Source organism: Camelus dromedarius, chromosome 4 (genome assembly GCF_036321535.1).
Source record: "Camelus dromedarius isolate mCamDro1 chromosome 4, mCamDro1.pat, whole genome shotgun sequence".
Classification (NCBI taxonomy): Eukaryota; Metazoa; Chordata; class Mammalia; order Artiodactyla; family Camelidae; genus Camelus; species Camelus dromedarius.
This window is the reverse complement of record NC_087439.1, coordinates 61,016,476-61,039,736: the sequence shown is the minus strand read 5'-3', so window position 1 is coordinate 61,039,736 and position 23,261 is coordinate 61,016,476. Positions and strand designations below refer to the sequence as shown.

The 23,261-nt window shown below is 34.8% G+C and overlaps 1 protein-coding gene across 1 annotated transcript in view; it reads right to left on the bottom strand.

Annotated features, from left to right (window-relative positions):
* The window catches only part of ABCA12 (ATP binding cassette subfamily A member 12), a 153,722-nt gene that overhangs the window by 59,191 nt on the left and 71,270 nt on the right, over nt 1-23,261 (bottom strand). Inside the window, exons 9-19 of the mRNA XM_064485413.1 lie at nt 21,922-21,997; nt 18,672-18,790; nt 17,533-17,639; nt 10,590-10,846; nt 10,379-10,491; nt 9,055-9,179; nt 7,221-7,394; nt 4,057-4,215; nt 3,529-3,739; nt 2,378-2,517; nt 574-693 (exon numbers count right to left, since the gene is read on the bottom strand). Coding sequence (XP_064341483.1) covers nt 574-693; nt 2,378-2,517; nt 3,529-3,739; nt 4,057-4,215; nt 7,221-7,394; nt 9,055-9,179; nt 10,379-10,491; nt 10,590-10,846; nt 17,533-17,639; nt 18,672-18,790; nt 21,922-21,997 — 1,601 coding nt within the window. The remainder of the gene's footprint in view (nt 1-573; nt 694-2,377; nt 2,518-3,528; nt 3,740-4,056; nt 4,216-7,220; nt 7,395-9,054; nt 9,180-10,378; nt 10,492-10,589; nt 10,847-17,532; nt 17,640-18,671; nt 18,791-21,921; nt 21,998-23,261) is intronic.

The following is a 23,261-nucleotide window of genomic DNA, read 5'->3' as shown; positions in this document are numbered from 1 at the left end:
TTGGAACACTTCCCCACACTATTTGCATCATCTTCAGAAAACCCTGCATCTTTTACAAGAATTGCAGATTACACTTTTCAACCAGTGTACATTGTTTTTGAGTTGCACTGTCAAATCTTTAACCTAAACTAGAGTATCAAATGTTTCAACCAAAAAACTCCCCAAACTTAACATTCTTCTCCAGAATATTAGTATTTTAGGAGTTCTGGTTCAGTGAAAATAGCAAAACATAATTTAGAGAAAGAAATAAAATAAGCATATTTTAAGTAGTTTTTATTGCATTTTCACTTTGGAAAATGGATTTATATCACTATTTCTGTCTCAGGATCAACTTGTAAAATGGTTTATCTCTGAATTACAGACAGAGGAACTGTGGTAAAAGAGGTGAGGATGGTTACAAACATGAGTGATAGATCTGTTATCCAGTCTCAGACCCACTCTCTGGAGGAGAGGCAATTTTAATCTGTTGAATATGGATTCTAAGTTATTATCTTCCCATTTCCACAACAAAGGTGATTAAGATCTCAAAGAATTATAATTCACAGGAAGGTGAATAACAGAACCATCTCCTACCTGGAGCATTGGAATCGTCTGGTTTAACAGGTGGAAGGAATTCATGAAAAGTGGTGATTTATCCATCCACTCTTGAGATTTTTCTCTTAATTCTGCCAGCTGCCTCAGAGTTACATTAGACTTAAAGACAAAGAAAACAAAAATAAATCTGGTCGATTAGTATTTTTCCTATATTTCAAAAAAAATCTTAAGGTTGTTTTGTTACATAACTTTAAGGAACAGTTCTACAAGGTGAAGTCAATAAAACATTGTCAGAAATTTCCCCCATGGTCAAAAGATTTTGGTCAAAAGGTTTTAAATGGCAGATTTTATAGGGTCAAGATCACTTATAAAAATTCAGGAAATTTTAGGGTTTACAGGCAAAATTAAAGCATGCCTTCTAGATTTCTCACAAGTTAACCATTAAAGAAACATCCTAGTTCAAGGATATAAGAAGGATACTCTCATGTATTACTGGTAGAAAGGGATAGAAATAGCCCTTTTTGAAAAGCAATCTGACAACAATCATTAAAATTGAATACAGTATCCTTCAGTCCCTCAATCTTGAACATTCACCTCAGTGAAATAAAAATACCACTGTATAAAGTCATATGCAAAGAAGTATCAGTTGCAACACTGTTTACATGAAAAAAAACCCAAAACAAAACAAACACTGAAAACAAAAGGATTGTTTGCCCAACAATTAAGGATTGGTTGAGTAAATTCTATGATATGAAAAAATTTGCAATCTTCCAAGAGTGACTAAACTGTATCTATTGAATTGGAAGAATTTCCACATGGTATTGTTGTGTGACTAAAGCAATATGTAGAAAATTATTATAATGAAACTTCATTTTAATAATGCAAATGATGGCCAAAGAATTCTGCATATGAAAGTGCATATAGTATAATAATATATAAAGGATTAGAGGAATGAACGCAAATTATAGAAAGACACATCCTTGAATACTAATATTCATTAGTTCACACGAAAGAGTAGGATCAAGCAGGGAGAGAAAGGGATGAGAGTCAAGGAAAAAGGAAAGAAAAAAAGACTGCATTACAATATACAATAAAAACAAAGAGCATTCTAGAAATCAATGATGACTTCAAATACATTTTTATATAGACCTTAAAATAATTTATATTTACATAAACTAAAGTTTAATGACCAAATAATGCAGATGTAAAGCAGAGATTTTTTTTTTTACTTTCACTCTATCATTTTAAAAGCGTCGAGTTTATAATTCAAATCATTGAAGCCAACTTTAAAAGTGAGAGAGAAATGCCATTATGGTTAAATTAGGTAGATAATAAGTATAGTTACTATTAATAATGTTGTCTTTCTCAACATCTGTCTTCTATATAAAGATGTCAAATTGATATAAAAGATGTCAAATTGTACAACCAAATATGAAGCCAAGAATCTATAATTTAGCAATTGTTTTTGTTCAAACTAGTTATACAATGCCACAATATTATTTTTTCTAGTGCCATTATTTTTATACACTTTGAAAGTTAAGTGCCAGTTGTAGAAAAATGTTCTGCTTTGGAGATAAACTGCAAAATCTGAGGCATTGCTTTAACTAACCTCATTCTCAAGTGTCAACATGGTTCATTTCCCTTCAAAGAGCTACTACCCAATCGACATTGTTTACACATATACAGGGCAGAAGTTGAGAACTGTTAAGAGTTTCAGAAAGCCAAAGGTAATAGTATGTAAGCTGTAAAGAAATCTGAGACAGCTAGACTAAATTTGGAAGCTGACTACTTTAAAAATCATCTCAATAGTCAGGACAGAAACTTTGAGTGACAATGGCCAAACCTTTTCCATTATTGCCTTTGTGACAGGGGTATATGGTGCGTATAAGATCCTTCCCAACAACATAGGTTTCAAGAAAGCCCAAATCACAGGTCCAGCAGGCATATTAATGATGTCTTTATAAAGGGAAAAGCAAAATGGTGCTGGAAAGAAAAAGTATAATAAAACCATTTAGTATATGCATTTAAAATCTATCTCTTCATGGTAAATTGATATAGCTTATTTTTACAGTACCCCAAAATATATGCCTTACACTTCCTTTTTTACTGACAGATATGAGGCATCTGGTGTCAAAGTAAGAAAGTATAATAACAAATCTTTTTTTAGGTGTGAAAGTTTAACCCAAAAAGCAAGCCCATAATAAGTGATGGCATTTTGCCAAGAGGAATTAGAAAGGTTGAAAACCACATTTCAGAATTTCTTCCAACAGATCTTCCTCACCAGCACTTAATTAAAAAAAACACAAAAATCTGCTGCTGGGATGGTATCAGATACATAAGAGCTGTTCCCCAATACATGCTTATTGAATGAATAAAAAGATGCACAAATGAGTCAATCCAATTGCTATACTAAACCTCCCTGTATAACTTGGAAGAGCTCAGCTGATCATATTTTTTTGCATCTCAAAGCTTATAGATTAAGTAAACAGCTTTGAAGTGTCACTGAACACACAGTTCAGTTTGTGGTTCTGCTGCATTCACGAATCTCTTCTATGTGTAATACAAATTTCTAATTCTAAAAAGTTAAGAAAAAATATTGACCCTGAGCAGATTTAAGGCATGTTGTTGTATTATTTACTGGCAAGGTGTAGTTGTGGCTAACAAATTCCTAGTGCTGTGGTTAAGAGGTTAGAATTCGCAGCAGACTGCCTGTGCTCAGATCCACAGCTTTGATACTTTCCTGTCGGGCGACCATGGCCAGGTTACCCAGCCTCTCTGTGCCGGTTTCCCAGCCTCTCTGTGCCAGTTTCCCTGGTTGTGAAGAGTGAATGAGTTGATACGCCTAACATGTTTCATGTGTGGTAAGTGCTGTATGAGTGTTTTCTATTTTCACTCTTGGGGGAAATTAATGCTTCATTTCTCATAAAAGGCTAAGATTAGTAGACAACGTTGTCAGGAGAGGACATAACCGTGCTGATTGTGAAGTATACTCACTGGAATGTAAGGGAATCCCATATTTTGCAGCAATTTGCTCTTTACTTAATTTATGAGTCAAATAGTCCTTGGTGTGGTTGCCTTTCTGCCTCTGAGATGAGGGCAGCAGGGCAATTAAATAATCAGTGGTAATTCCTTGGGAGCACAGTGCCTGGGAAATGGTACTAAATGATCCTTGGGGTGTGTTTATCCGGTTGCCTCTATACATAGCCTGTGGGATAAAAATACACAATTTTTAACATCATATGAGCTATAAATGCTACCGAAAACAACATAGAAGAAAACCTGATAATGTTTAGTGTGTCCTTATAATTTTCTTTAAAACATGTACCCCACATGGAAATGCAGAATGCTAAACTCCACCCATTTCAGTGGCAAAAACTTTTGCCAGAGCAGAAGAGTTTTCCTGTAAGTGATTTTTGTCAATGTACTATATTTGTGGCCGAATGTATTATAACTAACCTCAAATAAGAGTTAATATGATAAAAGGAATTTTCTAACAAGAACATTACTGGGTGACGTTCCTACCTGTGTTAACGGAAAGCTTCTGGGCAGATGTTTCAGGGATCTCATTTTGTCTAGCAGCGGTCGTGTGCCGGAAGCCATCTGATTGAGAATCTCCTTTAGCCTTATGAAGAGCTCTATCATCTTTTCTACTGGCTTTTGATCTTCTCTAGGGAAAAACACCTAACAGGAACAGAATAAAAATAAGTGATTTATGCGGAGAAACTGGAACCCTCACACACTGTTGGTGAGAATATTGAAAGGTATAGCCACCTTGGAAAATATTTTGGAAGATTATTAAATAGTTAAAACATAAATTTACCACATAACCCAGCAATTCCATTCCTGGGGGTTTACTCAAGAGAAATGAAAACATATGTCCACACAAAGATTTGTTTGGGGATGTCCATAGCAGCATCACTCACAACAGCCAACATATGGAAACTGTCCAAACGAATGGATAAATACAATGTATATCCTTAAGCTGGAATACTATTTGGCAATAGAAAGAAATCAAATACTGACACGTGTTACAATACATATGAAATTCAAACCATTATACTAAGTGAAAAAAGCCAGACACAAAGACCATATATTGTATGATTCAATTTAAATAAAATGTCTAAAAAAAGCAAATCCAGAGACAGAAAATAGATTAAAGCTTGCCTGTGCTAGAGGTTAGGATGAGAAGTGACTGCAAATGGACACAAGGTTTCTTTTGGAGTTGATGGAAACGTTCTAAAATCAGATTGTGGAAACAGTTGCACAATTCTATAATTTACTAAAAATAACCACATTAAATTGTACACTTAAAATGAGTGAATTTATGGTATATAAATTACACCTCAATAAGTTTGCCAAAAATAAGTGATTTTAAAAGTCACAAATGCAAATGTCAATTACATAATTCTTCATGTATACTATTATTCAAAAAACATATAACATGCTCCTTAAAAATCAGAAAAGGTCTGTCAAAAAGTGTACTCGATTTATCAGGCTAAATCATAATCCCATAATGTATTTCTGCTGCAGTAAGAAACACTGGAAATATTTTTTAAATTAAAATTTTAATTTTATTCTCTCATTCACCCATTTATCAACAAACATTAATTGAGTGCCTGCTATGCTCCCAGCACTGGGCGAGGTGATGGTATGGTGGTACACAAACTGGCATAATCCTTCCACTCAGGGGCTTTTGTTTTAATAGGAGGAACAGATATGAAAATAGTCAGTGAACTAAAAGGCTGGGGAATATGAGGAGGTAGGGAGTTCAGCTAAGAAATCAAAGGAGTCTTTCCAAGATGGCACCCCAAAGGAAAGAAAGAACAAACCACAGGAGGAATACGGAAAGGCAGGTGATAGGCAGGGGGGAAAGATTTGTGAAATTCATGAAGAGGGGAAAGCTCTTGGCATGTCCAAGGGGGTCAAAGACCTCCATTATAAGCACAAGATTCAGGTGGAGAGATCTCATAAAGACACAGCTACTAACTGCAATCAGATTTTTCTAAATTATATTCAACGTATTAATTTTTCTTCTAGTTCTGCCAAAATTCTAGGCATTCCTATATTTATTTGAAATAAATTGACTAATGATGGGAAATTTTTCATTATTTTTGTTCATAGTACCTTGAAGAATTAGGGATGGTCTTCTGCTTGTAAAATGTATATATTTAGTTACTATACTCAACAAAAAATAGTTGGTTTGATATGTGCTCTGCAGAGACATTACAAAATAAGGATTAAAATTTTAGATGAAAATTAATTTCAATCTATATGCATTTTCAGTTTAGTTTATGCAAAATAACTATTCATTTAGTCACTGGGTATTTGCTAAGTACTCTATGGGCCAGAAACTGTTCTTGGCATTTGAAATGTTTCAGTGAACAAAGAGCCCTTGGGGAGCTTATATCCTAATAGAGGTAGACAAAATATAAACAACAAAGGTGAATATTGAATAAAATATACAGTATGCTGGAAGTGCAACAGAAAACAGAGCAAGGAAAGTAGGTTGGAGAGTGCTGTAGATAAGGTTGGCAGCATTTTAAATAGGATTGTCAGGGTAGATCTTACTGAGAAGGTCAGTGTTGAGTAAAGACACATAGTTCACGCAAATCACGTGAGGAGCACCTCCATGCAGCAGCCATGGGCCCAAAGAGTAGCCTTGCAGGAAATGGGATTTTTTAAATGGGGAGGGGTTGTGCAGGCCATGGGCCCCTGCAAGATTTCAGGTTTTACTGGAATAAAATGGGGAGCCACTGGAAGGTGTTGAGCAGAGGAGTGACATGACATGATTTAAGTTTTAGAAGGATGACTCCTGCTGCACAGGGGGTGGTAGGTGGGTTTGGGGTAGTGGGGACAAGTGTGGAGGCAGGGAGGCCAGTTAAGGCCATTGCAGAATACAAGTGTGGGATAATGATGACCTGGAAGGGAATTATTTATCACTAGTCCTAAAATGTCTTCCTAGCCTTTGCTACACTATCTCAACAACATAAGTCAGCCATGTTGCTTCTGGTTTTTCTTACTTTCAAGAGAAAAAAATTTTTTTCAGTGCTTTTCATAACATGTAAATCATTTTGACCTAGTGTAGATTTGAGTGAATATAGAAGTTTAAATTTCCTATGTTTATATTTTTTAGTTTTTTATTCATTAAGTACTTATAAAGCATCTATGTATTGCAAGATGGAGTTATTGATGACTTTCCTAAGTTCTAATAATGATCATTTGCTTTTTTCTACTGGATGAGTAATGGCAGCCTCTATCTAAATCTGATGAAGGAGGCACAAAAGTATTTTTTAAATACCAAAAATAAAAAAACCAAAAGTACTTTTTTACTTGAAAAAAAAACCTTTGTTCTAATCCTTATTTTGTATCCTACCAAATTAATGCTTGTTCACTTAAAAATTTTTATTATAATATTTGTATTTCATAGTTTAGTGTATATTAAATTTAATTCCTGGCATTGGATATACAAATTGAAAGTTAATAAGGCAATAATATTAATTTCCTCATCTATAAAATATGCAAATTTATAATATATGATCTATAAGGTCCCACTTAATTCTAACATAAAGCTATAATTCCAAAGCTGTATAAATGGCTCTCACTCCTCACGGTACCAGGGAGCATACATGTGTAGTCAAATATTTTTTATTAAACTATATAAAAATACTTCTTCAACAGCAACTTGCCTTGTATGTGAAGTTGTAAATGTCTAAGTAGTGCAAAAAAGTGAGTCCAATGAGGTAAGACAGACGGGATCTCTCTGGAAGAGGCAGGCTGCAGAATTCCTTCACTGCATCTTCCAATTTGGGATTAGTCATATTAGCATCACAGGAATGCAACCAGAACACAAAAGAAAGAATCTGTAAATTGGAGAAAAAAGTACTTTAGCTGTGAATCCTCTGAGAGTTACCTGTCCATTTTGAGAGGTTTTCTTATACTCTTAAGACTTCATTCAAAAATAAGACAAATTACCTCAAAATCAAATAATTTTTATTTAAAGCACTAATTACTATCAATAAATCTAAGGAGTCCATAGTCCACTGGAAAGCTTAAGAAATAAGACGGGAAGATAGAGAGGAATCCACAATGATTCCCAGATTTCTTGCTTGAATGACTTGGTGAATGATGGTACCAAGAAAGATAATTGGTTTGGAGTTAGTTTGGGGAAAATACTAGTTTAAGACTCTTCTTGCCTTTAAAATTTTACTCTTATTTATTCAAATTGCATTACATTTTTATAATCATTTGAAGTTTAATCTTGTACAATAAACTACCAGGTCCAGAGATGAAAGGCAAAGGAAAAAAAGCCCAGAATCGCACAATAATATGAACCTACCATCCTGGACGGTAATGCTTGTGTGAAAAGTGAGATGTGACTATAGGAAGTGAGATGTTATCTCTATTTCCACCAAGCTGAAATAAGAGAAAAGTTTATGAAATTTAAAGTTATAGAAACTTTTCTCTTTCCTTTTGAAAGTAATAAGAATGTATGTTCTCCATTTTCCTGTTTTTACTTATTAAAATGAACCTGCTCTTCAGAAGCCAAAAATGTGATTATTGAAATTAGATGTTAGCATCACATGAGTGAAAGGTGAAACCAAGGGGAAAGGCGAAGGAAGATTAATTGCTAGAACAAGAGGAAAAAAAGTGAGCAAGGCAGTTTTAACTTTTGTTTGGGAGAACCAATTAAAATGACACAGCTAAACATAAATGTTCCAAAGTCAGCCTTAAAGATTTTCAGAAAACTTGATCCAATATTGGAGAATAACCTGGTTGTGTTTAGAAATGACACACTCTGTCACACGTAAGTTTTGAATAGATGAGGTCTTAAGCTCTGCAGTTCTTTTGGAAAATTTCTATGACGCTTCCAGACAATGAACTTGGATAAAGGATAAAAGATGAAACATTTCAAGTGGTAAACCCTATTATCAGCCTATGAGGAAATGCCATTATTCATTTTCACAGCAAAAATGTTTACCATACCTACAAACTTACCCAGAGTTCCCTTGACTATATCTACTTTAGATACTCTGTCTTGTTTTGGGGCTTTTAAAAAGTAAAAAAAAAAAAAAAAAAAGAATTATTCATTTTTATTTTAGTTTAAACAGATTGTAAATTATCTTTTTCCCCCCAACTAGATAATTGAAACTTGACTTTGACATCATCATTATAATAGAATGTGCAAATTTACCGCAGATAATGTGATTATGATAGGGAATATAAAGAACTACCACTTATTTAAGAAAACCATCTGGGGGTAAAGAAAAGGAGAGGACACAGGTGCAAGAGGAAGGAGAAAGAAAAGTAGAGGGAAAGGAACAGACGGTGATAATATTCTTGCCTCAGGATTTTTCTTCTATTTTCACTTAGGAATTAGGCCTCTAATTTTAGTGTTTGCGTGGAAAACTCACCAGATTTGCATGCAACTTTTCGGAGTTTTACTGATAAGTGCTCAACAAATACTAGACACTATTTAAACTTTTAAAAACTGGATGTAAGTGCAAACACATTTCACCCCACCTTTGCTCTGTTGTCAGGGATGGGAATGGCCAGCAAACTGTCGATACTTTTATTGGACATTCCTGTTGTTCTCCTCAGTTCTTCTTTCAGCTCTTCAACATTTTTGAACACTTCTATTAATTGGTCTGCAAGAAAAAACCAAAACAAAAGAAAAATCACACGTTGGTTACAATGTAATTCTCTTTAGTCCTACTCATATGGAAAAATATTCTAGGCTAAGACATATTCAACATCTATGCCTTGTGTCAGGAACAGATGTCTCCCAGTTTTGGCAAACTCTGCATCTTTAGGATCTATTTCTATTTAATTTAGACTTATTCCTATTATGATATCATTAACCCAAGGTAACAGATTGCTCTGGGTTATAAATTTTCCTTAGATGTCTACAACACAAGGTTGATTCAAAGAAAATATGGTTTCCTCACAGACTTTGATCACATAATGCACTAAATATATCTCTCTCCATTTGATTTAAAACATCACAAAAATTCAAAATGCTTTTTAACCTCAAATCATATATTGTCAGCTTAGGACAAGGTTTGCTAAATCTACAACATAATGCCACAGAGCATTTTTTCCTTAACTCTGCCTAGCACCTTACAGTTTAGAAAGGGTTTTCACAATCATTACCTTAATTTTAAATTGAGTGTATTTAACTCCAAATTCTTTAAGGACAGCTTATAATTATTTCATATCTGGGCCATTTAATGCATAACAAACAACACTTTGACTTGACTTTAGCAGACTGTGATCTCCATTTTGCAAACGCCTTTCAGTTTCTTTATGAAGTATCCCTCATACAAATATATCATCTTTATTTTTGGACTTAATGCCCTTCCAATTTTGTGGATGCCTGTTGTCCAAAATTCTGAATGCCTTTCTTTTCAGTATTGAGGTATTATGCAAAGAAGAAGTGTATTGCATGATGCATCATGCTCAGAATACTAATAGAAGGTTCTGAACTGATATTTCTGCAGACAGCAGTGCATCTTTATTTTTAAAAATCAGATTATTCCCTTGCTCTTGCAACTGACTTTCTAACGCACTTTAATATATCAGAGAAATAAAAGATGAATGGTATAACTAGTTAAATTTTTGAAGATATTTTGCTGTGAAATCAAATTTTGCTATTTCATTCTCTGCTGGCTTGCTGTGTGTTTATTTTAGACAAGCAATTGTATTTGAAAGCTTCAGGTGTCTCATGTATAAGGGCAGATACAAAGTAGGTTTGGTTAGGAACTTCAAAAAAGCCTTTTCTAAGCTGAAGCATGAGAATCACATGCATTCTAATAAGATAGCATTTAAAATATGGATGGGGAAACACCTGGTTTTTCAGAAGAGTCTGCACTGTTATTGACATGCAGCACAGCTTCTATGGTTGGCAATAATCGTGTGATATTTTCCAAGTAATTCATTTGCAATGCCTGTTCTAGAAACCTGGAACAAAACAGAAGAGAAGAAGAAATTGAACTAGTCATATCAATAATTATTTAAGAAGGGATTTCACCAAGGAAGAAGACAATGGAAAAACTTACCGATCCATATTTATATTAATTTTGCTTGGATCCCCGGAAAGCAAATCCCTCAGTTTTTCAGATAGGATATTGTCATGATACAGTAAACTGGTCGCTATTTCGGTGCCAAGCTCTGCTGCTTCGAGGAGTTGTATGTGAAAGGCACTCTCTTCACACAGGTTCCCAAAGTTTATACTAGAGAGCTGGCACATTTTCTCTATTGAACTGAAAGTGTCAGGTTCACAAAGAAGCTTGGTCAAGTCTTGAAGTTGAGACAGCTTTCCAGGAAGGGAAAGAGTGGGAAATAGATTAGTTATATTATTCTGAATACTTAGTATTTGATAATAAGCAACTAAAATTAATTTAGTTCCTAAAAACATTTTGCTTATGCGTTTGGTTAGCTGGCATTTGGCAACAGTTTCGCCACAAAGCACTATTTTCTGTTATTTGAGTTTATTGTTCTCTTAAGACTTATAAAATTTTGGGGCCCATTAGATCTCTTTCCCAACCATACTCATATCTTGGAGATTCACAGATTAAAAAGGTGTAGTTTAGTTTCATTTTGTTTAAATTACAAATACTTAAACTAATTTTATATGTTAGTCTATATTTTAAATTGTGTAAGGGCAGAGAGCAAAGCAGGTTTGGTTTGGCACTGCAAAAAGGTCTTTCCTCACACCCACTAGGATGGCTACTATCAAAACAAACAAACACACAAACAAATGAACAAATAAAAAAAACCAGAAAACAAGTGTTGGTAAGGATATGGAGAAATCACAACTCTTGTTTACCATTGATGGCAATGTAAAATGATGTAACTACTATATGAAACAGCTTCAGAAAATCTGAAATAGAATTACTATATGACCCAGCAATTCCACTTCTACATATATACCCCAAAGTGTTTAAAGCTGGGCCATTTAATGAGGTGATATCTCACTGTAGCATTGATTTGAACAGATACTTGATATTTGTAGATCCATCTTCATAGTAGCTTTATTCAAAATAGCCAAGAGGTGGAAGGAACACAAGTGTCCATTGACAGTGAATGGATAAACACAATGTGGTATATGCATATGATGGAATATTATTCAGTCTTAAAAAGTAAGGAAATTCTGACACATATTACAACATGGATGAACATTGAGGGCATAATGCTGAATGATATAAGCCAGTCACAAAAAGACAAATATTTCATGATTCCACTTATATGAGGTACCTAGCGCGTTGTCAAATTAATAGCAACAGAAAGAACAGTCGTGGGTTCCAGGAACTGTGGTGGGGAGGGGAATGGAAAATAGCTGTTTAATGGATATAGGATTTAGTTTTGCAAGATTAAGAGTTCTGGAGATTGGTTGCACAACAATGTGAGTGTATTTAACATGACTGAACTGCACAGTTAAAAATGGTTAAGGTGGTAAATTTTATATGATGGATATTTCACCACAAGTTTTAAAAAATTAATTGACCAAAAAAAGACTTTTAAACTTCAGCATAAGAATCACAATATTTAAAATATGGATGGACATATACCTGGTTTTCCAAAAGTGTCTGCACTGTTATTGACAGTATCTTCTACCCTCTTACCTATTGAGGGAAACTTTTGTTCTACAAAGCGCTTAGAAGGGCTTGAAATCCCTCCCTTAGAGGAAAAGAAGAGTGAAAGTCAACTAATTTTCTGTCGTGTCAAGTGTGTTCCTCTATGCAGCTCACTATGTTCTGTGTGTTCTGAGGATCTATCCTCAAGCCATACTTCCTGAGGGGGAAAATTGTGCCTCTGGGAAAGCCAGTTCTGTTGTGCTTGGAAGCTACCCTAGAGCTATTCCTTTTAGGAAGTCAAATAATTTGGAGCAACATCTAAATGTCATTCATTGCAGTTCAGTTTCCCAACAGAAGTTGCATTTAGACAGAAATGAATTATTTTACGATATACGCAAATGTTTAGGAATATTTCTTTGCATATATCAAATGGGAAAGGCACATTGATGTGTCCTGGATGAGAGGTTTACAGTAACTACATGTAGGCAGTAGCAATTAAACATCATCTTAGACAGGAAATATCATTATTCTATTTTCCACTGTAATTAATAGCCTAATTGACTTCTGGTTTTGAACTGTCTAAAATGGTCTCATATGTATTAAAATTCTTTTTACTAGTCTTATTGCTAAAAGGAACTTTTCATTCTGTAATAGACCACTTTACCATTTGTAACTATATGTTTGTCACTTGTTCCTTCCTTTGACTTTCAAATACTAGCTATGATTAAATTTCTAATGAATGGAGCCAAACCTCTCTTCTACATTCTCCAGCAACTTTTATTTTGGTGGTTTCTTAAACAAAAAGATAAATACTGGTAGCCTAATACATTTTTTTAATTGAGATTTTGAGGATGTAGTAAATTTGAATGACTTCACTCAGAAGAGACTGAAATATTTTTATTTTTCATTTTTCCAGTTTTATTAGGTAAAATTGATACAATTTGACTGGACATATACAATATATTGCATGTAAATACATATATACAATATACTGTACATATTTTTAAAATTTACATATATGTATTGTTCATTGTTTCTAAGAATAGTTTAGAGCTTTAGCTTTTTAAATTTACATAGTTATCAAAGAAATAAAGCCAACCACAAAATGAAAATCAGCAGAATGCAGTAATCCAATCATAAGGACAGTCAAATGTGCTTACACATATTAAAAAAATCAGTCATCTAAGTTATAAATAATAAGTAGTTCATTTGTGTCCTTTTTTTGTAGATTCCATATATAAGTGATATCATATGGCATTTTTCTTTCTCTTTCTGGCTTACTTCATTTAGAATGACAATTTCCATGTCCATTCATGTTGCTGCAAATGGCATTATTTTATTCTTTTTTATGGCTGAGTAGTATTCCATTGTGTGTGTGTGTGTGTGTGTGTGTGTGTGTGTGTATACACCACATCTTCTTTATCCATTCATCTGTTGATGGACATTTGGGTTGGATCCATGTTTTGACTATTGAATATAGTGCTGCTGTGAGCACTGGGGTGCACATGTATTTTGGAATTATATTTTCCTCTGGGCATATGCCCAGTAGTGGGATTGCTGGATCATATGATAAGTCTATTTTTAGTTTTTTAAGGAAACTCTATACTGTCCTCCATAGTGGCTGCATCAATTTACATTCCCACCCTGTAGGAGGGTTCCTTTTTCTCCACACCCTCTCTAGCATTTATCATTTGTAGACTTTTTAATGATGGCCATTCTGGCTGGTATAAGGTCATATTTCATTGTAGTTTTGATTTGCATTTCTCTAACAATTAGTGATGTTGAGCATCTTTTCATGTGCTTGTTGGCCATCTGTCTGTCTTCTTCCTGTCTATTTAGATCTTCTGGCTATTTTTTGATTGGGTTGCTTTATTTTTGATATTTGAAATATATTTTTAAATTGAAAGTTTGTCATTCATGTATGAGGAACCAATAAAAGTCCATATAGTACAATCTTGGCTTAATAAAATAAAAGATATAGAAGGAGAAATTGGAAATCTAGCCATGCTACTGAAGTAGAATTGGTCCTCTGAAATAATAATTTAATACAGCGTTAATAATGTGGACTGCACTGTGGTACACATCTGCCAAGAAGCAACATGATGGTCATTTTGTATTTGCCATTATTTGCTACTTTATTCTAAAAGCAATACATGCACTAAACTTGTAGAAACTTCGTGGATCATTAATAATCAACATGTATTCAGAGAATTACAATTCTCTCTTCAAAAGTATGTGTCAAGTCTCGTATTGTACAACATGCGGAATATGGCCAATAGTTTGTAATAACTATAAATAGAAAGCAACCTTTAAAAATTGTGTAAAAACTTTAAAAAATAACTTAAAAAAAAAGCATGTGTCAAGTCTAGATGGCAGGTTTGTCAAAGCCTCATGCAGAGCCCTTCTCTCCTTTACACAACCCTGGTCCACATAGTGAGTAAGAGTTCAGGCCTAAATTGAAACAATGACTCATAACTAACTAACTCCATGTCTGGCTGTGACTGAGTTCCTATGGTTCCCAGTGCATCTGAGTCAGAACTGTAAGTGACATCCTGGTGTAGATCTCAAAATATTGTAGGCACAGAAATGCTAAGACAGCAACACTCCTGGGCTCTTAGCAGGTAAATGAAGGGGAAAGAGGCCTACTTAAAAATGTAAAAGTGCTACAATATAAATATTGTGCTATTTGTATTTCTGTTCAATATGGAGAATATACTTCCCACCAGAGAGACTGGAAAGAAAAGAGGAGAAAACAGACAATGAAGGCAGGAAGAAAACACAAAAGCTCAAGAAGAGTCGAATGTTCAGGGCTAGAACAGAAAAAAAGCTACGAATGAATGAAAGGCATTTGGCATTTTAGAGAGTCTAAACCTTCTTAGAAATATCATGAAGAAAGTTTTAGAATGGGTGGGCCCTAACTGACTGTTACAAACAAGAAACTAATTACTAAGGAGGACAAAGCAAGGAAGTAAGAGCATTTCTTTTTGTAAAAGTCTAGGAGTTGGTCTTCATTCTTTCAATGATAGGTACTGAATATTTCCCAGGTGTCAGACTCTATGCCAGGTGCTGAGGGTACACAGTAAAGTGACAGACTTAGCCATGTTCCTATGGAGCGTGTAGTCTTGGAATGAATGGGTTCTGTCAATTGCAAATAGCAGCCATGCTTGTTATAAATGACAACAGATTTTCTACCCAAGGGACAGGATTGTAGTCTATTTCCACTTCTGTGGCTTCTCGAACTTTTTTTCATAATGTAGCCCACAAGGAGAGCAGTGTACTCAAAATGTGGATGCTGTTTTAAATTATCCTTAGCTCCATTCCCATACCATTAGTGTAAATGACTGAGAATGTATTGTTTCCATGTCCCAGTATATTGTGTGCTGCCAGATTACTCTGCAAGTTGAGAACTACAATAATAATTGCACAGGCAGTGTGATTATATCACCAGGGCTCTACTTTAACACCATCATTTGTTGCAACATCATGAGTCAAGTCTTAAGCTCCTACTATGTGCTAGATGTGGGGCTTTAGAGAGGCAGAAGGCATAATTTCATCAGATTTTACACTCTAGTGAAGGAAATAGACCCTTACATACAAAACAAGCTATAATCCTAAGTAATAAGTTCCAAAAGCCAGAAATCTCACTGTAACTGGGGACTCCCCTATCTTATGCCTCACACCTCACTGGCTGCCAAGCTGTGTCAACTCAACCTCCTACAGTGCTCCTGAAATTCTCTTCCTTCTATTCTCTGCCACTGACACCGTGCAGGATCTCACTTTTTGCATAGGTTATTGCAAAAATCACCCACTTAGCTTTCCTCTAATCTGTCCTCCAGAATTCTCCTAGAGAGATCTCTTTCTAAAATATGGAATTCACTTTCTTCAATCTCACAATTTTTAGGATCATATTCAAACTCCTGACTAAGCATAAAGAAGCCTTCGGTGTCTGGGCCCAGTCTCTCTGAGGCCTCCTTTCCCGCCTCTCTCAGAGGGACTTCCTGCTCGAGTTGGACACACGACTCCAGGTAACTTATGTCCGTCCCTCAGGTTCACACCTGTTTTCTTACCAATTCAGATCTCTATGTCTGGAATGTAGGGCTATAACCCAATCCTACACAGTCTGCAAGACTCAGAGTAAGGAGTATCTCCATGAAATTTCTTCTCTCCACCTTTATCCTCTGCAATCCAAGTTATATGTGACATCTCCATACACAGAATCCTGCCCACCCACACACCGTAACACTTATCTCACTATGTTAAAATCACTGGTCTGCTTTTCCATCTCCTCTGCTGGATTGATTATAAGGACTTTAGGGCCACAAGTTGTATCTTTTACATAAATAGATAAGTGTTATGGAAGCACAGATGATGGATGGATGGAATGAATGAATGGATAAACATTATATGCACACTGAGTCACTATCCTGGCCTGAACAGGGAGAAAGGTGATACTCTAATATTATAGGAGTGACATTTAAACTTGTCCTTGGAGGATGAGTAGGATTTTTCTGTTGAATGCATAACTTCCTTCTCATTTGCACAAACAAATTAAGATGATGCTAAATTAAGCACATTAGTTAAGCACATTAGAAATTTTGATTTGTGTTGAAGACTAAGACTACAATATAGGGAACCTAACTAGCGTATTTATTTGTATTATACATGGACACAGGTTTTGTATGCCTGCTTAATTAGACCATGTTGACTATACAGAAAGTCATCCTGCTTGACTAGAATAAACCAGTTCTAATTTTACTTTATCCCTGGCTACATAAATCCAATTAAACTGCTGTTCTTACTTGGAAAGCTGCTTTCAAAATTTAATAGGGTTATTTAAGAAATAGAGTGAATTTCATGATAACCTGCATACTATATGCATAGCTAAACAAAGAATAAGCGACAAACACTAATCAATTCAAACTTCAGAGTTAATTTTTTCTATTGCTTTCCCCCCTTTCTTCAGCATTATAAATTTTAATATGATGTAGTAGTTTCTGCTTCTGATGACAATAATAAAAATAAGGTGAGTCAATGTCTGAGATTTTTGTACACTGTGAAGTCTAAAACAACAAGTTTTGAAATCAACTTTAAAAACTAGGGACATCTCAAACAGGAATCATATTTTGAATGTTTTTTCGAATTATAAAGCTTAATGAGACAACTATACCAGTAGCCATTCCTTTATGTACTGCACTCTGTAATTAGGCTCTTGTGGGTCATTTCAGACAGAGATATTCACTCATTAAAAACAAAGTACCATTATGTAACACCAGAATTCTTGTCACCCTTTTTCTAACATTAATCTAGAGTCGAAATAGGATTAGAATTTACAAAAATATAGATTTAAAACTTAAACTAAAATATATCTTGCCAGAGAATTACAGGAAATGTTGAGGTTTATTAATTACTTTTTTCCATGGCTTACTTTTGATATCAAGACTTCAGGAACTGGAGGGAAGTAATCCTCATAGGAACCATTTTGAAGAAAAGATTTTTTAAATTGAATTGTGGATTGCAGGAGTCTTAAACTTTCTGTAAAGGAAGAGAAAAGAGTTACCTTATATGAACTGCAAAGTCATTTAGGAAACCTATCTGAAAGACACCTTTATCCTAATTTATTACTAAGTTTTTTCTAAGATAATAGCCTACTTCAATCTAAATATAAGATGAGTGAAAATTTAATGTTTCCTTGAACCATGGAGACTACAGAGTTCATTATTTTTAAAATATTCATAGATATTCTGCTTAGAGACAAAAATATTTCCAGCAAAGGCGCTACACAGTTTTGGCTTTTTTGTGAACTGAAAATGCTTTTATTTTGGATATACTATTAAGTTGAAGTGTTTGAGAAAGAACAGGTTGTATAATCACTGTGACACAAATATGTCCTTCCAACCTTAATTAATTCATGCCCTGTAAACAGAGACCATGCTTAAATATCTGTTGTGCTATTTGCTTGCCATTGAGTATCACAGCACTATTTCGGTGTAGGAAAAGCTAATGTATATCTCCTACAAAATGTGAGAAAATAGATGTTTTTATCTTTAAAAAAAGGGAAAAGAAATATTTGATTAAATACAATCTTCGTGGTTGCCCATGTAGGTAGAAAACTGAAAATGAAGTGTGTAAGGATAGGAAATAAAAATAGTCTGCTACAAAAATTTACATCTGCCTTTGGAAGTCTATGTTATCATTCGTCATTATTTTTGGACAACTAAGATTATTAAGGGCATAGAAAATGTCATAGAGAGTTATGTGAACTCCTAATTCTGGACACTTGGAGAGTTTATCCAGGTGGCCATTATCACATTAACTGTTGTATGGTCATTACACATTAAAGTTTGTTCAGGTGGCCAGCAGGTGGTGCTAGCAGCAGCAACAGGAGTCATAATACAATAATACGATTAGATATTCCCTTCATATAGCAAACCACTGAAACTAATGCATAAGGAAACTAAGATTTTAAAATTTTCTTTCTTTTCTAAGCAAACGTCTTATGACTTACTACTTTAAAACAAAACTAGAAACTGTGAGTAGCATTTTGACTCTTAAGAAGAGTATTACCTTTTGATCCCTTGGCCAAATTGTAAGTGACATTTCTCACACATGTCAAGTAAGGAATATAAGGACTATCTGCTGATACATTTAAGAGGGCATCTTCAAAGTTTTCCAGTATTAGGAGCCTACAGAATGAGAAAAGAATATATAAATTAAGTCATATAATAATAAAGCAAAGCCATTTTGTTGCTATCACTTGAGTTCCTGGCTGTTTGGCACTGGTTGACTTGGGCACTGAAACCCTGTGAAGCAGCTATCTTCCCTCATCCAGCCCAACTGCACAGTGGCCCCACTACTCTGGATTCCCTGAGGGCTTACATTTTCCAAGGGCATTATCTTTGTACTTAATTGTTTTAATATCCAATCATGAGTGATTGTAAGATCATTTCTGGGTACATTCACATGAAATAAAAATCACTGGGCTAGGGTTGCCAGATAAAATACAGGACTCCTAGTTAGACTCAACTTTCAGGTAAATAATGAATAATTTTTCCATGTAAGCACATCCCACGAATCTTGCATGCTTTTTCTTTTCCTTTCTTTCTTTTTCTTCTGTCTAAATCTAGCAACACTCCTCTGGGCCTCAGCTTCTTCTCTTGACGAATGAGAGGGAGGGGCTAATCTACTACATCTCTCCCGCCTACAACATTCTTAAATAATTTAAACTCATTTAATTGTGATTAAAAAGAAATAATAGAACCCAACTAAACAACGTATGTTCCTTTTTTTTTTTTTCTTTTTAAACAACCAATTCAGTGTTTCCAAACTAACCACTTTCTGGTTTCCTTTCAAATTGACGGGCGTGAGAGGACATAGCTTAAGATTTTTGAGGTACATGTAGGTGAATAAAAATGTATGTGTTATGCAAGTCTTGTCACTTCAACTGTGAGGCTGCATCTCTATTTATTTTGTAATTTCTTCCCTTAGTGCCTACTATTGAATTTTATGTACAGCAGAGATAGAATAAATGTCAATGGCTGACTTGGGAACAATCTATTTTGCATCAAACTGCACAGCACACAAATTAATTGGTTCTATCAGATATTTAACTTAGATTTTATTCAAATACTAATGGAAGAGGCTTATCCTGGCATAGCTAGTAAATATGTACGACAATGTTTGCATTAACATTAAAGAAATCTCAGGCTGTTTAGATGTGGGTTAACGACACTGGATCCTTGAGGAACTTGAAAAAGAAAAAAAAAACTATGGCTAAAAAAAGTCTCTAGCTTGGCAGTCAGAGCACAGCTAATTGGTCAGATGACTGACCCTCATTTAAATACAATTCATAGCCTCCATATTAAAAAAATTTGCACCCGCTCCCAAGCTTTCTTGCTTTTTTTAGCCATTTCCTTGACCAGAGACTCTCCTCCCAGTATCCCCTTTCTTTCTTTTGTGTTTGTCTTCTTCGCTGTCAGTTATTACAGCACTGAGCCAATTCCATCCAGTGCTGTGCTCAATAGCAAAATACCGGTCTAACTTGCCAAATGGAATGGCACAAGAGCATCTTATGATGAATTTTCAAGCTTAAAACAGAAGAACGCTGGGCTAGAAGTGACCTTGAAATATCATCTAAGCCATTACATTAGTTTCATAAAGCATATTTGATTGCCAAGGTTTTGAGATTAGATTTAATATACTCCAAAAATGTTACATCTATGCACCACTGTTTTGGCATAAACATTTAAGTATTCCTCTAAACTATTTAATTTATGTATCATCCTTTATATAAAATCTCAATCCCAAGAATGCTTACAGTAAAAGATGAACTTACAGATGTGTGCATGCATATGTGCACAAACATTAAAAAAAAACAATAAAAACAATAACTTTAGTACAAAAATAATGAGGGAGAAGAGCTTTGAGGAAAAAATGTTTTTGAGCAACTTTCTTTAGAAAATTCTAGACCAAAAAAACTTCTATCTCATCCCAAGTATTGCCACACTGTGATTATTTTAAAGTGTGAATGGAAAAGTCCACAGATAAGAAATCCCTTAATTTCATCAATCTCAACAAGACCCATCTTGAAAGTATTGAATTTTTCCTAATAAACTGTCAGCTAGCTCATAGCAACTAACTACATTTGCTGTGGAATTTTCAGGTCTAGCATTATCAATGCTATGGAAGCCTTAAGCATCCAGTTGTCTTAATTCAAAGGTTTAAAAAAATATTTTGATGTCTATATAAGAAATGTGTTTAAAAGACCCAAATATTTGGAACATGGTATCCTGACTGGGCGAAAACTGCCCAGGGCTGCCAGATTTCTCTGGGAGAAGCATCCGGTTCAGCTACCTTAGAGGAGGAGAGATGGGGAAACAGAAACAGGAGGTGTTTGTTTACGGAAGGCTTTTGCCTTGAACTATCCAGAGTTGGAGAACTTCTCATTAAATAGAAAGTGTATAAACAATTGCATAGATTTTATTTTAGAAAAAATACAAAAAAGGTTAAAAAGTAAGTGCTATTATCTATTTTTATTTGTACAAATTTCCATTAGCATAAACATGTCTCCTTTGGGACTAAAGTCAAAGAATTTCAATAGTATAATTTATCAGGCTAAAACAACCTTTACATAACAGGCCACCTAGTCTCCAAATTTGCCTTGAACTATATGAATTTACTTCAATCAGCTTCTACAGGCAACTGCTCGTATTTCCTACTGTAATTATTAGTTACTTCAGGGAATGGCTCACATTAATGGTCCTTAGGAGCCAAGGCCGCTGCTGTCATTTTCACTGCCTATTCCTAAAACAATATATTTACATGCCCCAATAAGAGTCCAAAATCAAATTACCTACAAACAGTTTTGCCTACTTGAATACTACTGAAGCAAATTCTGAATTATCTTTATTGAGCATACAAAATATTTTGATTTTTAGAAACTAAAATAAATAGTAACATGTAAAATTGGAGACTTTTACATCTTTCATGATGAAAGACCTTTAAAAGAGTTGGAAACTGGACCTCCAGCTAGATTTTCCTCAGAGACATACTGGATCTAGTTATGCAATCTGAGATCTGAAAAACAGATCCTCATGTTGCATTGTCCAAAAGTATCACTTGTATAATACCAAAAACCAAATTTCAACTTTACTGCACTTCAATCGTGTCTTTTTCTTTGGTCAGTCAATAGTTAATTTTTCCATTCCATAGTCTTACATACTGATAAAGAAATTATGCTAATGAATTGTTTTGGTCATTTATTCAGCCAAATTACTTACCAATTTAGAAACAAACCAACAAACCAGCAAAGACTTACTGTGCGGCCAGGCTGCTTGGGGACAGCGACTGTCCGTCTTCCGTACTCCACACATGTGTTGTATTATCAGAGTCACCTAAAGTAATAACATTTATACAGGAGAATATTTAACATGCTTGCTTAAAGGATTTATTTTTCTAAGCAACAATAATCCCAGGTCAAATTAATGGGAAGAAAAATGAAGGAACTCTGCAGAATTTTTCTTCAAAGGATTTTACAAAAGATGTCTATGCTCTTTTGGTTGAAAACATTTGGGGTGTTCATAGGAAATAGATGCCTACTAACTGAAATAATCCCAATGGTCAAGCCCATCCATTTCTAACAAATTATTTCTCTGTGCATCAAACCATGATACTATTTTATCCTAAGACCTGTACACATAGATGACTCAAATATTATAATGCAGATTGACAACACTGTGGTTCGTTAATCAAATGAAGCCAATATCAGTCCTATGGGTCACTGGATTTTTTTGTTTGTTTGTTTGCCTTCAGTTGTCTAGAATGTAGCCTTAGGAAACATCTGCTGTCACTAACCTATATTTTCTGTCTTTCAAAAAGCAGCCAGTGATTTCAATTGAATGCAGCTATGGATGCAGATTGTCTAATGCTAACAGAACCATTCTGAGTGGTCTCGAATAATATGAACTTTTGGAGTGTGGAAGGCAATCACTAAGTTGGGTCTAATGGAAACCATATGTGAAGATCTAATTCAACGTGGAGAATTGCCCCTAGAAGTTAAACCAGTTGCTGACCCAGAGGGCTGCATAACACTGTATCATTCAAGAGGAAGTGTGTTAACAGAACTCACATGAAAAATTGCAAATGAGATACTTTAATGGCTACTGCATAAATACAAACACCGGAAAGTCAGTGATTTCATTCAGTTCCTTTAAGGAAACAGTATCACTTATTTCAGTCTTCTCTGTAGACACTACTAATTCCTTATAAATAATCTAGTAGTTTCAGTGCTGTCATTTTTAAACATTGGCTTAATTGTTTTCAATAGGATATTTTATTGCCAGCTTTAAGAGTTCTCGCATTGTCTTTATTAAGTGTGTCCTAAAGCCTGCTAAAAAGGTCCTAAGCACAAAGCTAGGCAATTATCGGAACTTTTCTTGTACTGATCATTTAATTTAAATTAGCATGTGTGTAAAAAAGACTCACAGAATTAAAGACCTCCTTGTCTACCTCTGCATCAGTTGTGTCTGAGTAATGCCTGCATCATCCCTAGTAACTGGCAGAGTGGCTTTTTTTGGTTTTCTCTTCTGGTTTTCTCTCCCGTGATCTGTTCAAGGTGCAGCTGAGTATCACTGCTCTAACGATAGCAGTGCATCGGTG